The sequence below is a fragment of the Amborella trichopoda genome, chromosome 3, assembly GCF_054954075.1.
Source record: "Amborella trichopoda isolate Santa Cruz 75 chromosome 3, AtrichopodaSantaCruz75HAP2 v2.0, whole genome shotgun sequence".
In the NCBI taxonomy this organism is placed as follows: domain Eukaryota; kingdom Viridiplantae; phylum Streptophyta; class Magnoliopsida; order Amborellales; family Amborellaceae; genus Amborella; species Amborella trichopoda.
This window is the reverse complement of record NC_142338.1, coordinates 17636443-17650808: the sequence shown is the minus strand read 5'-3', so window position 1 is coordinate 17650808 and position 14366 is coordinate 17636443. Positions and strand designations below refer to the sequence as shown.

General features: G+C 37.8%; 2 protein-coding genes across 6 annotated transcripts in view; one reads left to right on the top strand and one right to left on the bottom strand.

The window, feature by feature from the left end:
- PDF1B (peptide deformylase 1B) overlaps positions 1 to 9827 on the top strand; it is a 26614-nt gene extending 16787 nt beyond the window's left edge. For all 4 annotated transcript variants that reach the window (XR_966545.3, XR_016050847.1, XR_016050848.1 and 1 more), the window contains one exon: positions 9530 to 9827. The gene's annotated coding sequence lies outside the window, so the exon portion shown is untranslated. The remainder of the gene's footprint in view (positions 1 to 9529) is intronic.
- On the bottom strand, positions 7418 to 14366 carry LOC18430507 (Pectin lyase-like superfamily protein). Of its 2 annotated transcripts, XM_088860279.1 has the most exons (7): positions 13622 to 14366; positions 10897 to 11028; positions 10581 to 10745; positions 10394 to 10447; positions 9481 to 9688; positions 8824 to 9014; positions 7418 to 8110 (listed from the first exon to the last, which is right to left on the bottom strand). In XM_088860279.1, the coding sequence occupies exons 1-7, from the start codon at positions 14075 to 14077 to the stop codon at positions 7718 to 7720; spliced, it is 1599 nt and encodes a 532-aa protein (XP_088716405.1). In that variant the 5' UTR covers positions 14078 to 14366; the 3' UTR covers positions 7418 to 7717. The 2 variants fall into 2 exon arrangements, with proteins under 2 accessions (XP_088716405.1, XP_088716406.1); XM_088860280.1 differs by lacking the exons at positions 7418 to 8110; positions 8824 to 9014 and adding an exon at positions 9049 to 9343 and having other exon boundaries at positions 13622 to 14360.

Genomic DNA, 14366 nt, shown 5'->3' with positions numbered 1-14366 from the left:
ATACTCTTGTTCTTTGCATATCAATTTAATATGTAGAAAAAACTGAATAGTTTATTGGGTATATTTTCTCTTTATAGTTGTTTTTCTAATAATTATTTAAAAACATTATTGTTTGTCGCACCACAATGGTCTTTCTTTCCGCATCTGCATATGGAAACTTATCTTCATTTGGAACTTGACAAAATCAGTTTATATTTGTTTTAAAGGAAGCAGCTTTGATATAAGAAAAAGCAGCTTTTTTCATAATGTTGGTGGAACCTATTGAGGTACAGCTTATCACATTGTTACCTGGTGTTGGTATAAAGAATTTAGTGGAAACTGTAGGGAATAAATTGCCTTGTACTAAACAGGAGACAGCAGGTACCTTTGTTTGTCTATGGCATACCTAGTAATAGGTGAATATTCTCTCTAGGAATTCATGGGTACCAGGAAGGGTTCAACAGGGATTTGACCTTCATCATTCTCATTTCCTATATGCGTGCATAAGTATCGTTTGTCATGTACATTATTTATTATACAGTTATGTTATGTGTGTGAGGTCATCTCTGTCTTCTCGTAGCTGCCTAACGGTATTTGAGTTGCATTTCACTGTGCAATCAATTTATTAAAAGGTTTGGTGACCCTGTTCACTCTAATAAATATTTCTCTCTAAGCGTTGGAGGGTTCCTTGCCTCCTCAATCATCTTCCATTTTGTCCTCTCTAAGAGTAGGCCTTTTATGTGCAAAATATTCCTATTCCATGTGTTAGGGACGAAGGAAAGGAATGCAACACATTTTTCTTGAATCAACGTTATGATGAATGTTTGGTTCTTAATCCATTTCATAGAAGTATTAGGCCTTGTTTAGGACAACTTTCATCACTCTGGCATGATCTGTTGTGGCAGGCCTTTTTTTCTTAAACTTAAAATAATATGCATGATCAGACGTATTTATATCCTTACAAATACTTAACTTATTATCTAAATAGGTGACTTTGTGATCAATTGTCGAACTGAACAGGTTGTCAGAAACAATCTGTGCAGTATTAGGAGTTTCACAATCCATAATCAGGTGTATGGTATCAAACGTGTTAGAAACGGAGTGGAGGAGTACGGTATTAAATGGGCGCATAGGGAGGTTATGATAACCTGGCTGTTGTTGAATATTTTTGAAGAAATCTTTAGTCCATGTGGGCGAGATGTATTTTCTTGTACTTGGGCAAGCTGATACCAAAACAGATGCTTTGGTGAAGAGCAACATGACTCTGGGTTTTGTTGGAAGGGGGGGGGGGGGGGGGAGGGGATGACATCTTCTTTAGTGTTCTTCTTCCTCCACATCTTGTACCTCTTTCTAAATGTTCAAATAAAATGTCACCTATCAAAGAAAAGAAAACTGAATGGATCATCTATCTAGAAAACATTATCTCTTGCACGCACATACATGTTTTCCACATTCTGTTCTACTAGGGCATCTATAGTGCACCTGCCGTTGCGCAGACACAAAATATGGGCTGGTTTTGACACTGCCTTTGACTCCTCAAATGCCAACATTCTAATCAGACTTCGTACAACAAATTGTTTTTTACAAGATTAATAATTTTATTATCAAAATGCAAGAAACAACAATTACAAGTTCAAGGCAGAGGTCCGGTAAAGAGCTTCCAAGTTTGGGAAGGCAGTCAACCACCTCATTTGCCTCTCAGTACACACCACCTCATTTGCCTCTCAGTACACATGAGAAAATGAAACATTCAAAACAATACGAATATCTAAAATGTTCAACCAAGAAGATCGTAGGGCCATGGACCTTTTCTCCCTAGTGCACCACTTGATAACATTAAGGGGGTGTCCCTCTACCAATATTGCATCAGCGATCTGCTTATTCTGTATAATCATCAGACCATGCACAAGAGAGCAAAGTTCGGACTGATTTTCTATTGCAATCCCACAACGATCATTATAAAAGAAGATGATATTCCATCCCGAATCTCTCAGAACTCTGCCCACACCTGCCACACCTGGTTCCCAAAAGAATTTCCATCAAAAATCACTTTAAAGTAACCATTAGGCGAAGGCTTCCAAACTCCACGAGGCCGGATTTTGGGCACCAAACTATTAACAAGATCTCCAGATTTAAGAAGATATCAATACGCGAAACTCCTTTACATTCTTTAGTGATAGAGTACCAACTCCAAAGAGACTCTAGGACATTGCCTTTGATGCTATCTGCACCCAAAACTGAGCCGCAAAAAATTGTCCTATTTCTCTCCCTTCAGAGCTCCCAAAGAACCGCTCCTTTGAGGATTTTCCATATGGTTCTCCCCTTAGATGGCGGCCCCGGCAAGTTCAAGTGATCAATGACAACCACTAGATTTCCAGGAAGCATCAGAGAACAACCCAATTGCCTGAATGCCCATCACTGAATGTGATTGACAAAAGGATCATGCAAGAAGAGATGGTTGTCATTGTCCTCACCCTCTTACTCGTCAAGTAAACATTAGGCAAAACTTCACTTCTCTTTTGCAGATTGTCCATAGTAAGGCACTTTCCTTGCACTGCAATCCATAAGAAGGCTTGTATCTTGAGAGGAACAGGCCACTTCCACACCTTATTCAACACCTCACCGCTCCATCTTGCTCAATCATAGAACAGTCGGTAGGCGGACTTTACAGAGAACCTCCATTGCTCTCCCTTTCCCATACAACGTCAATTGCATTTGGATAAATATGGACAAATTCTAGATCCGTCAGAAGACTTTGCAGTTGGAATAATTACAGCATCAGGAGCCCTATTGTAATTGCAGGAAATGGTCCACACCCTTCCTGAACTTGCCTAACCAACCAAATCAGAAATCTTAGTAGCTGGTGAAGGGACCCTAGCAAATAACTCAGGTAGAAAATCATCAAAGGCCTATCACCTAACCATTTATTAAACCAAAACAATGTATCTTCATCCTTATCAACCAACCATCTAGCGTTGCCAACAACGATAGATCTGCAGCTAAAGATTCCCTGACATATGTGAGAAGAATGTACACCTCCTTTACCTCTCTTAATCAGATGAGAGATCTGATCAAAACCATATTTAGCAGCCAAAACATCTTTCTATAGTTGATTAGGTCATTGGATAGTTCTACACCACCATTTAGAATGTTCATAAGCTTCAACCTTCTCATACACAATCCTCCATCCCTTTTTGGAGTATAAATTTTGTTCCAACTAACCAGGTGAAATTTCCTTTGATCATCAACAGAAACCCAGATAAAATTTCTCATCAAGTGCTCAATAAGCTTATACACTGAACTCGGCATCTGCGACAATGACATTAAGTAAATAGGTAAATTTGCCCGTGCTGGTTTCATAAGTGCTATTCATCCTCTCAAAGACAAAGTTTGATTTTCAGAAATCCATCTTGACCTGAAATGTTTTAATCACTGGATCTCAAACTGTGTGACTTAATCTTAATTCTGAAATTGAGAGGCCAAAATACTTAAAAGAAATTGTTCTATCTTGCTACCTAAAGTTAGCCAAGGATCTCAAAAATCCCTATTACAAGCCACCTCTACCATATTAACTTTCAAACCAAGAGCTATCTCACAACACCTGATAAAAAAACTGAGATTCTTCACCTGTACTATATCAGCATCACAAAAGATCAGTGTATCATTGGCATACTGTAAGTGAGACATAATAGGGCTATTGGGAGAGACCCGAAAGACCGAGAATCTCTCTTTCCTTTCCACATTCTTAAGCATCATACTGAAGCCCTTTGCTAGCAAAGTGAATAGAAAAGGAGATAGCGGGTCCTGATGTTTGATCCCCCTAGTAGCCTTAAAGAAGCCTTTGGGGCTACCATTAATCAAAACGGAAAGGTGCGCTGAGGAGAGACATCCCATAATCCAATTCCTCTATTTATCTCCAAAACCCATACGCCTTATAATCTCTCAAAGAACGTGCCGGTCTACCCTGTCAAAGCCTTCTCCATATCAAGCTTAATAATAGCACCTATCACTCTAGTAAAATATCTGGAGTGTATATTTTCTTGCACAATCAAGATGTTATTAGTGATCATCCTATCATGAATTAAAGCATATTGTTCTCTAGATAACACTAGTGGCAAGACTTTCTTCAGTCCTTCGAAGAGCACCTTAGCTATGATTTTGTAAAGGCTCGTGTCACACCCCAAGTTTTATATTACTAGAATTCCTGAGATGTGACAGTCCATTCTTAACGAATAAAAACAAATTTGAAATTTTCACTAAATATTACATCAAAACAAAATTTCCACTTAACTTTCTGATTTGTACAGCGTTTACTTCACACTTATAATTTGCATGAAGATCTGTGTATATACAATTGTAATAAAACAAAAAGTACAAAAGGGAATTCATCCATGACTACAACCTTCTTCCAACTACTTCTGTTGTACATATGAACCATGCAGCTGCGATTACTTTGAAAAACATTTCAGAATAGTTTGATGAGTTTAACTACTTTGTAAGTGACCATCATTATCCTCACAAATCATGTTTAGAGAGTGTAAATATTTTCTAAAAGAACACATATTAAGCAGAATTTTGACGTATTGATTTCATGCATTCTAATATATGTTATTAAACAGATTCACTTCAATTCTTACACATATCCTGTATTCTTTATTAAACAAAGAAAATAAGCATAATACGTCGACCATATGCACATGATCATATCAAGATCATATTACTACAATCAAGTATCAGATATGGTCAGACAAGTATTCACAACAACAGAAGTCCTGCAATAGAAGCACCAACCTCGGGTTCCAGGCCTTGGTTTCAAGGTCAGGACTTCTATTATCCCACAGGATGAAGCACCACCGATGGGTAAATCCATTGCGTAGTACCTCACACACACACACAACCTCAGCGCGCATTGGGGCTTTTGATAGGCACTAGCCTAGCAAGACACGGCCCTCTCATGTGCCTTTCTGGCGAGAGAGTGTTACACTACCAAAGGGGTCCCAATGAGTATTGCCTCAAATATGTTTTGGGGGTGCGACCTCCCAAACATAATCCAATCCTAACTCTCATCCTAGCATAGAGAGTAAGGATAAATCACGACTGCCAGCATAAGTATCTCATCAGATCATAACAGAGGCATGTCTCCATGCGCTCATATTTTATTGATAGCATGTTAACATGCACACCTATCTTATTAAAAGCATGCTGCTATGCACACGTATCTTATCAGAAGCATGTTGCCATGCACACATATCTTATTACAAGCATGTTGTCATGCACACGTATCTTACTAGAAACATGTCTCATATGTAATTACAAGGAACGTCAACAGTTCTATGCTGTACATATAGTCATGAGGGGGCATCACTATGTCATACTATCATGCATATCAATTCAAAAGACCTTATTATGTCAATTGCGGGCTATATATCAATATAGTAGATGTTTGGCAATCAATGCTTTTCCATAAAATAATTCAAAGTAATTACTTGAACATAACACTTGTACATAACCCGTGCATATAACATGTATAATATTTGTATATATATAACATTTTCAGTATCTAAGATTTATGCTACATATATTATAGTTATATATGGAGGTACATAAAACTTATTGTTTCATAAATATTATGATTACATGCAGAATTATTTCTGAAACTACTATAAAAATATCAGTTTTCTTCAAATAATGATTTTACAGGAAAAATGAAGCCACTTACCTATGGTCACTTTGAGATGAATATGCTATTATCGTTGCCGGAGTAGAACTGGAATCAAAGGTGTTTTGGTGGAGAGAGAAATTCCCATTTGCGAGGAGAGAGAGAACCAATTGATGGCTTAGTTTATGGGCTGATGGAATATTTATAAGTGTGGGACTCAACCTATACTCGACACATGGCATCCATGTGTCATTTTTAAGGGCCACCTCATGCTGTCACGAGACATCTCATACTAGCGATTGCTACCTCGTGCCATCTTGAGACACCTCATACTGGTGATTGCCACCTTGTGGCATAGCAAGACACCTCATATTGGCGATTGCCACCTCGTGCCATCTTGAGACACCTCATATTGGTGATTGCCACCTTGTGGCATCTTGAGACACCTCATACTGGTGATTGCCACCTCGTGGCATCTTGAGGCACCTCATATTGGTTTCCTTACCTTATAAATATTTTGATGCAAAAATGTGTAAACTAGAATGATGGTCCCATGGTGTGTTACAACACAATGGACCATCATTTAAAGTCATTCATGTATATAAATTTTTATTTATTTATTTTATTATTATTATTATTATTATGTATATATATTATTATTATTATTGGTCATCACAGCTCGTAAGAAGACTAATGGGTCTAATATCTCAATGTCCAATTTTGTAAAAGCTTGTAACAAGTTTATCATTATTACTTGTTGCTCCTAAGCTTCTCCTGAGTCTCAACCAACCTGTAAAGGGGCTCTCTATCTCTATAATCAGTCTGATCAGAAAAAATCAGCAATTGTTTCATTCTAGAAGCTTGCACTGAAAATTGTCTTTAGAAGCCCTTCGTGTCATGGGACCAACGAAAAATGTCCTAGTGCAAAATCCTCACTTGAAAATTGAAATAAATCGAATCTTAATTTGGTGTACATATCCATTTGAACATATCTATGATTCAGTCTGGAGCTCTGAAATTCTTCGACAAACTTCGGCTTCTCCAATATTGCAAGGATCAATTTGGCAAGATGTTGTTGTAACTTATCCTTTTAAGCAAGTTCAAGCATAGGTTTGCATTGAAAAAATTCAAGCCCAATAATTTTTGTGGCAAAATACATATAATACTAGGTTTCTTTGAGGGAAATTTTTCATAAAAGATTTGTCAATCAATGGTAGATTTCTGCAGGCATTGCATTGGACCTCAAAAATTAGACCTCAATCAGTTAGTTATCAAACATAGAACTCAATTCTCCATGTGTTACACATTGTACCCTCTAACCCATTAATGGCCTAGCTGAAGAAGCTGTTCCCGTGAAACAGCTGTGGGTTCCCACTCCGGGTTGTTCGGCTCTCCGAACCCAAGTGTTCTCTCTCTCTCTCTCTCTCTCTCAAGGGAGTGAAATGTTATATGGTTTAAGCTTTTCTTCAGAACATTGTAATCATCAGATGCAACTGTTTTCACTTAATTTTCTGGAAAATTGGAGAGGATCCAAGCACTATTGAGTTCCCTACTTTTCAACTCCATATTTGAAAACAATGACAATGGCCATGATGGTGTAAGAATTTCAAATTCCATGAAACTTCAAATAGGGTTTCCTTTGGGAGTACTGCAACTTGTCACCAAATCTGGCTATTCATCATTATTTGATATTTTATATAGCATTAGTCAAATAACAAATTTTCAGACTCTCAAGGAGTAGAACAAAACTAAGATAACTACATACACATGATAGCATAGTGATGAAAAATGTAACTCAATTGTCATACACCCCTGATCTATTGAAATCATATCTCCAAGGTCTTGTGTATAAAACTATTCTATAGTGCATACAAATCAATTCACCGTGGAGCAACAAATAGATGCTTCCAATGTAATGACATCTACCCATGAAATCTACAACAATCTTAAGAAACCAAGTATCTCTCTCTCGCTCTCCTCTCTAGAGAGATGATGTGAAGGGGTTGGAATTTGACCACAACCACACATACACATAAATTGATTCTGAAACAACTCTAGCCAAAGAGCCCTTATTAATCTCTAACAAGAATCGTGGTCTGACTGAATCCGGCTATTGGCTGGCTTTCCAATCTGCAAACATGCGATGGGTGGCACTGTGGGACTCATCAACTCCCCAAACGTTTGCCAACAAAAGGGCTCATACAAGTGGTAGGATTCTTGTATAGGTTCAAGCTGTATGTCTGTTAAGGTCAAGTCAGTGCAAGGGATAGTGTCACTGCATGCAAAATGTACAGGCTTTACTGTATAGGTTCCCTTGATCTTCTCATATGTGATCCCTGACAGGGCAACCGCAGTTGTATGGTTCTCGCAAGTTCTTTTGTCACAGTAAAACTGGTCAATCACGATAGGGAATTGGACCTCAGAGACTTGGATGTTGGAAAACAATATGCCTTGGACAGAGCCTGAACCACCCTGTTAGGAGAAAATTTTGATTTTTTGAGTAAGATGAGTAAATATCAAGGAAAGGGAAATGAGATTATAAGAAGATAATGGGGATGATATCAGAAAATAAAAATTGTAATTGTAAGTCAATGAAGGAAGATGAGAAATATTCAAACATGAAATCAATTACTAAAATGGCCATATATTATTGGCGTTTCTGGGCACGTACATGTGTGGATTGCATGTGTCCATTTCATCAGGAGGCAGTGTTGATCACTTGGAGGAAGGTGATACAATCATGGTAGGCCTTAGATTATCTTGTAAGTAAATGAAGGAAATCAAGTATATTTGATCATATTAAATCTTGGTTTAGAATCACGTCTTAGCAATGAAGCATACGCATTAGGTTCACTGGCAAGACACAGGTACCAAAATTATTCCAATTCTACTTAACTTTTGAAATGTCACTTTGATAGTCTCACTTCTTCCTTGTAGACCCCGTGGAAACTATTCTTGTTTAGTGATAGAGATTTGCTTTTAAATAATAATTAATGGCAATTTATCAAAATACAGATAAGAGATCAATTATTTAACATTTGATCCACATATTTTTATTTAATTTCAGAATATCCATCATGAGTTGGAACAGTTGAAAAACGTAAACTGTTAAATTGTTGAAAAATTAGGTATATTCTGATAAATTTCCCTAAGAATTAAGGTAATGATAGTAGTTTTTAGTTTACCTGCCATGTCTTTATTCTGACTCCAGTCATTGTGTTCTGAATATTGATGTTTCTCACAGTGATATTGGATACACATGCCTTGGTGTTGTCTCTTCCAAGCCCGCCTATGCTGATGCCATGGCCGGGCCCGCAGTTCAAGTCATGAACATAGATGTTTGAGCTGCCAGTTTGTATAGACACACAATCATCACCTGCATTATGCAGTGTGAACTCCATGTTATAACTTCTAAAAGACACGAAACACTAATAATCTGAGAAGAAATACCTTGTTTCAGGTTTTCCTAGGAATACACTGTAATAGATAAAAGGGAGGGGTGTTGTCTCCATGGGGATGGGGCGAAAGAAGATTAGGGGATATGAATAGCGATACTAGGTAAATGTAGTTCTGACTCGTGCTTTGCATTATTGATTTTCTTTATCGAGGTAATTAGGGCATACTGGTCATTTCTGTGGAATTGACTGATGTTTACAATTGAGGCGTCTATATCATTTCCATTCATTGTGGCAGAGCGTGATTGATCTGTGAAAATTTGGTAAACCAGGAATAAAATAGCTTTACCAATGTTTTAAGTGGTCGATCATATATATCCTTTTCCTTCTTTCAATTTATTTTTAAAAATGCTAAACTGAAACTGGTTATGAAGATATTAGTATTACCACATGCCAAATTGGAGTGGTGGATTAGCACATCTCTTGAATTTTGCAGGTGTATTCCATCTGTATTGAGGCTGTTTCCAGGTGATGAAATGGTGAGGTTCAAGACTTCGACGCCTGTGCAGCTATCAAGCTTTAGGTGACATTGAGGACTGTTTTGAATTCTGATGTCTCGAACAGTCACATTAAAGCTCCCATAAAATCTTAGAGCCTGTCAAAAAATTAAGCTAAATTAAATTAGATTGAAGTGCCAAACTCGAGCTCCGATAAAATCTTGGAGCTTGGCAATTACATTAAATTTAAGTCTTTTGTAAGATAAAAACTTTTAAATGGCTATATTTTAGTGTACAGTTTGCGCTGTGAGGGTTTCCATTCTTTAGAAACTGCACCTTCACATGATATGGCAAGAGTTTCGATTTCTTTTCTCTGGAGTTTGGAGGAAAAAAAAAAAAAAAAAAGAAACATGTGTCTGCTTTTGTAGTGATATTTTAAGGTCGCTTGCATGGAGGCAAGTTTCTCTATGGAAGCTTATGTTCCCAAGGAAACCCTGGAAGAATGCTCACACACACACACTGGTGCACAAATGTGTGCGTGCACACACACATACGGAGAGAGAGAGAGAGAGAGAGAGAGAGAGAGAGAGAGAGAGAGAGAGATTTTCAATAAATGATTTTTTTTTGTTATTCTATGTTTTATCATGATTAAGATTTTTGCCCCCATTTTTTCTCGGTCAATGAATTCCATCTTTTTTGTTTAGGTTAATTTTACGGGAAATTTAAGTTAATTTTTTTCTAGAATTTTCTTGCAAGTGAAATTATAGCCGAAACAAGGAAAGTTTGCAGCATCCCCAATTATAAGCCATATAAAGGGTGGTATTTCTTTAGAAGAAAAATTGAAGAAAGTGCAGTCGACAAACCGTCGGCTTTATGCTTGGCATTCCTGATTTGGATTTGGATAGAAGACTGCTTATCTGCATCCGCAACATGGGCAAAACACACAAGCTATAAATCAATAATAGTTCCAGAAAATTCATGGTTATAGGCTACTCATCAAGGCAGTTCTGGCCCTTCCAGGCTGCAACTTGAGAGAGAGAGAGAGCTCACAACTGGAAAATATGGTTGAAAGCTTTCCCACCAAACTGCTCCTCTACCATCTATGGTGCCTTGGCCAGAAATTGTTATTCCTTGCAGCTTTGAGAATTCTAGCCACTGCAAAAAACCTGAACTCCAGGCCCCAGCGCTTGTTGGGGCTATTATAGTTCCATCCAACTGCAAATTTTAAGCTCATCAAAGGAGTAAATGAATGAAATATGGAGCACCTCTTTGCGAAATTTTAATGGCATGCAAGGGCACAGAGGAGAGAGAGAGAGAGAGAGAGAGAGAGAGAGAGAGAGAGAGAGAGAGAGAGAGAGAGAGATACCTTAAAAACAATATTGGGTTTGCAATAGGGGCCGGAGAAAGATATCGGCCCGACTAGGAACACAAACTCAGCTGGAACATTGATGGTTGAACCTTCGACCTTACACGCCGCTGACCATGACGCTTGAAATGCCTAAGTTTCGCACATTAAATGTTAGTTCACACATCATCTTTGAAAGAGAGATCGATTGAAATTTAGGGTCGTTTGGTTTGCTGAAATAATTTGAGAGGAACATGTTTACAGGAACAATATTTACATATGCAAATAAGAGATGTTCCCAATTGGGGTATCAACAAGCCAAGCCAGGTTGCTTGGCTCAGCCCTAGCGAAATTGTTTGGCTCGACAATAACTCAAGCGGAGCTTGCGAGCAAGAATTTGCTAATCCAGCGAAATCAAATTTACTTGTTAATATAAACTCAATTCGAGACATCCTATCATATAGTCTAGATATTAATGACTTTGTGAAGTGGACAAATCTTAGAAAAATCAATCTCAAAATCTCACTTCCACCCAATCAAGCCAAGCTCAAGATGGGTGGTTCAGGCTCGAGTCCAAGCTCAAGCTGGGCCGTCCCACCTGTTCGGCTACGCTGAAACGACCATAAATGTGGTAATTTAGTGATATCTCTCGAACCTAGCGCTCCATTTTCTTTTAAAGATTTCCTAAGCTTCTGCAAACGACGGCCAATAATGTCAGTTATATTGCAATGATTGTTTTTTATTTTGGGTAATTCAATGGGGAAGATATGGCTCTACCTATTTTTTCAAGAAGATTATGAGGTAGCTTTTTGAAGGTGTTAGTGGTGGGAAAGGGGTCTACCCATTTTTTAAAGTAGATTATGAGTTAGCTTTTTGAAGGTGTTAGTGGTGGGAAAAGGGTTGGGGTTGTTGTTGGAAATGTGCCCATTTTGCATTTTGAAGAAATATTATAGTTTTTTTAGTATATGTGCCATTTCAAAATGGACTCGGAGAATACATAAGCATAGGGATACTATGTCACTTCAAAAAGAAAAGAAATAGAAAAAAAGAAAAAATAATAACAATAAGAATATCCAGTTTTCGGGCAAAACTGGAACTTTAGTGGCAGTTTAATTCTTCACCAAAATGAAAAATACTTTAGTGGCAGTTTAGTAGATAGGGGTTTTTTTATGGCATCTGACCAGTTATATTTCGAATCATCAGGGGCGTTTTGGTGCACCAATTTTGACAATTTGGCAGAGATGAATGCCTACATGGTCGTTGTTGGAATCTTGATAACATAATGTTTTTCGAGTATTTTTAGCCATTTGGAAGAAGTGTTGAGCATAATCTAATAAGGGGACTGTATACAACAAGATCATCGAGCACAATTATTCTTATCCATTAGATGTGAAATCTGAAAGATTGCAGCGCATCTAAAACATTCGAAGTATATAGCTATTGGAGAGGAAAAACAAATGCCCCCATCCCATCCCTCAGAAAATAAATAAATAAAATGATCCAAACAGAGCTTGAGATAGCATTGTGGATGAGCATTTATGGGGCTCCAAATCCATTTTGGATATTGATATTAAAGGTTAAGATGGGCTCCAGGAGGGAAGGGCCGAAACTAGATTTCTTTGGTGAAATGGAGTGATTGTTGGTACAAATTTGGAATTTTGGTCATTTTAACGAATTGGTGAGCTACAGTTATGGGGGACCCACATATTCGCTACGTATGATACCTCCAGAAGAAAGGGCCACGGAGTTTCTTTCATTAAGAAAAACAAGACCCGGCCTCTTAAATTGTTTTCATCTTGTTATTCCTTAAAGATGAAAAATACCCCTTGTTTGCTGGAATTTTCTGATTAAAGATGGATTTTGTGATTTGTTTTTTGGGTAATTCAGTGGAGAAGACAGGTCCCTAACTGTTTTTTCAATAGATTAGAGAGTTATATTTTGAAAGTGATGAAAAATACTCTTTGTTTGTTGGAATTTTCTGATTAAAGGCGGATTTTGTGTTTTGTTTTTGGGTAATTTGGTGGGGAAGACATGCCCTACCTTTGTCTTTCCTTACCCGTTTTTTTAATAGATTAGAGAGTTACAATTTGAAAGTGATGAAAAATACCCTTTGCCTATCCGTTTTTTCAATAGATTAGAGAGTTACATTTTGAAAGTGATGAAAAATACCTTTTGCTTTGTTGGAATTTTCTGATTAAAGATAGATTTTGTGTTTTGTGTTTTGTTTTTTGGGTAATTCAGTGAGAAAGATAGTCCCTATTCATTTTTTCAATAGATTAAAGAGTTACATTTTGAAATTGTTAATTTGAGGTGTGATGTGGTAATTGGGCCTGAGGATGCTACCACAGCGACACCAGCCGTATTCCTTCCTTTACAGAAGGATTTTATTATACTCATGAAAAATATACTATTTATCATTCTACCTATATTGTTTGATTTAATTTAAAAATACCGATAAAACCACACATCGATCATGAATTAGAATGGTTTTAAATATGTAAAATGGTACATAGTACAACTCTCATGAGTATTTTAATAATTTTTCATAAAATAAGAATAAAAAATTGAAAACTGTGAGCAATAGTTGTATATTTAGCTCTGCTATACAAGCATTGTTGTCATAGTTAAGGAAGTAATACGAGCATAATCGGCTTTGTCATAGTTAAGGTTGCAGAGAGAGAGAGAGAGAGAGAGAGAGAGAGAGAGAGAGAGAGAGAGAGAGAGAAGTGTAGAGAGTAATATCAACCTTAGTGTCATCAGTAACTCCATCACCCTTCGCTCCAAAATCCAACACGTCAAAGACGTCGGGAGGATACCCCTTCTCCGGTGGCGGCAGTGGAGCTGGTGGTGGTGCTGTCACAATTACATTTCCAAATTTCCCTTTCTTCTTCTTTGAGTAAACTGTTGGTGTGGGTGGTGGCGGCTGCGGTGTCATATTACCACCACCACTCTTCACTTTCTTTTTGGTTGGCGGAGGAGGAGAAGGAGCATAAATGTGATGCTTTCCTCCACCACCACTCGGTTTTAGTTTCTTTTTGTACAATGAGGCAGCAGTAGCAGAGGCTCTTTTGTGGTGGCGCCATTTGCTGTGGCCTCTTGAAGCAGATGTAGAAGAACAGAAAAGGAGGAAAAATAGGACTATGATAAAGAAAATAATGGTGGCCTTCAAATTGAGTTTGAAATGGAAGCCTCCTCCTGCCATGCCTGCTCTCTCCCTCTCTCCCTCCTTTTGGCTTTGGTAATTGGTGGTGTTGTGAAAGTGGGCGGGCTTTGGATTTGCTTAAATAGAGAGAGAGAGAGAGAGAGAGGGCCCATCTCTCTCTCTCTTCTTTTTTCCCATTTCCTTTCTTCTATTTCTTTTGAGCTGTTTCTTGGGTTTCTTTGGGAGTTTGGGGTGGCTTGTGAAATGCCAACCGTTTTTAGACCTGCACACTTGTTTTATGGAATGACAACATTAACTCTCTCTCTCTCCCTCTCTCTCTCCCTCTCCT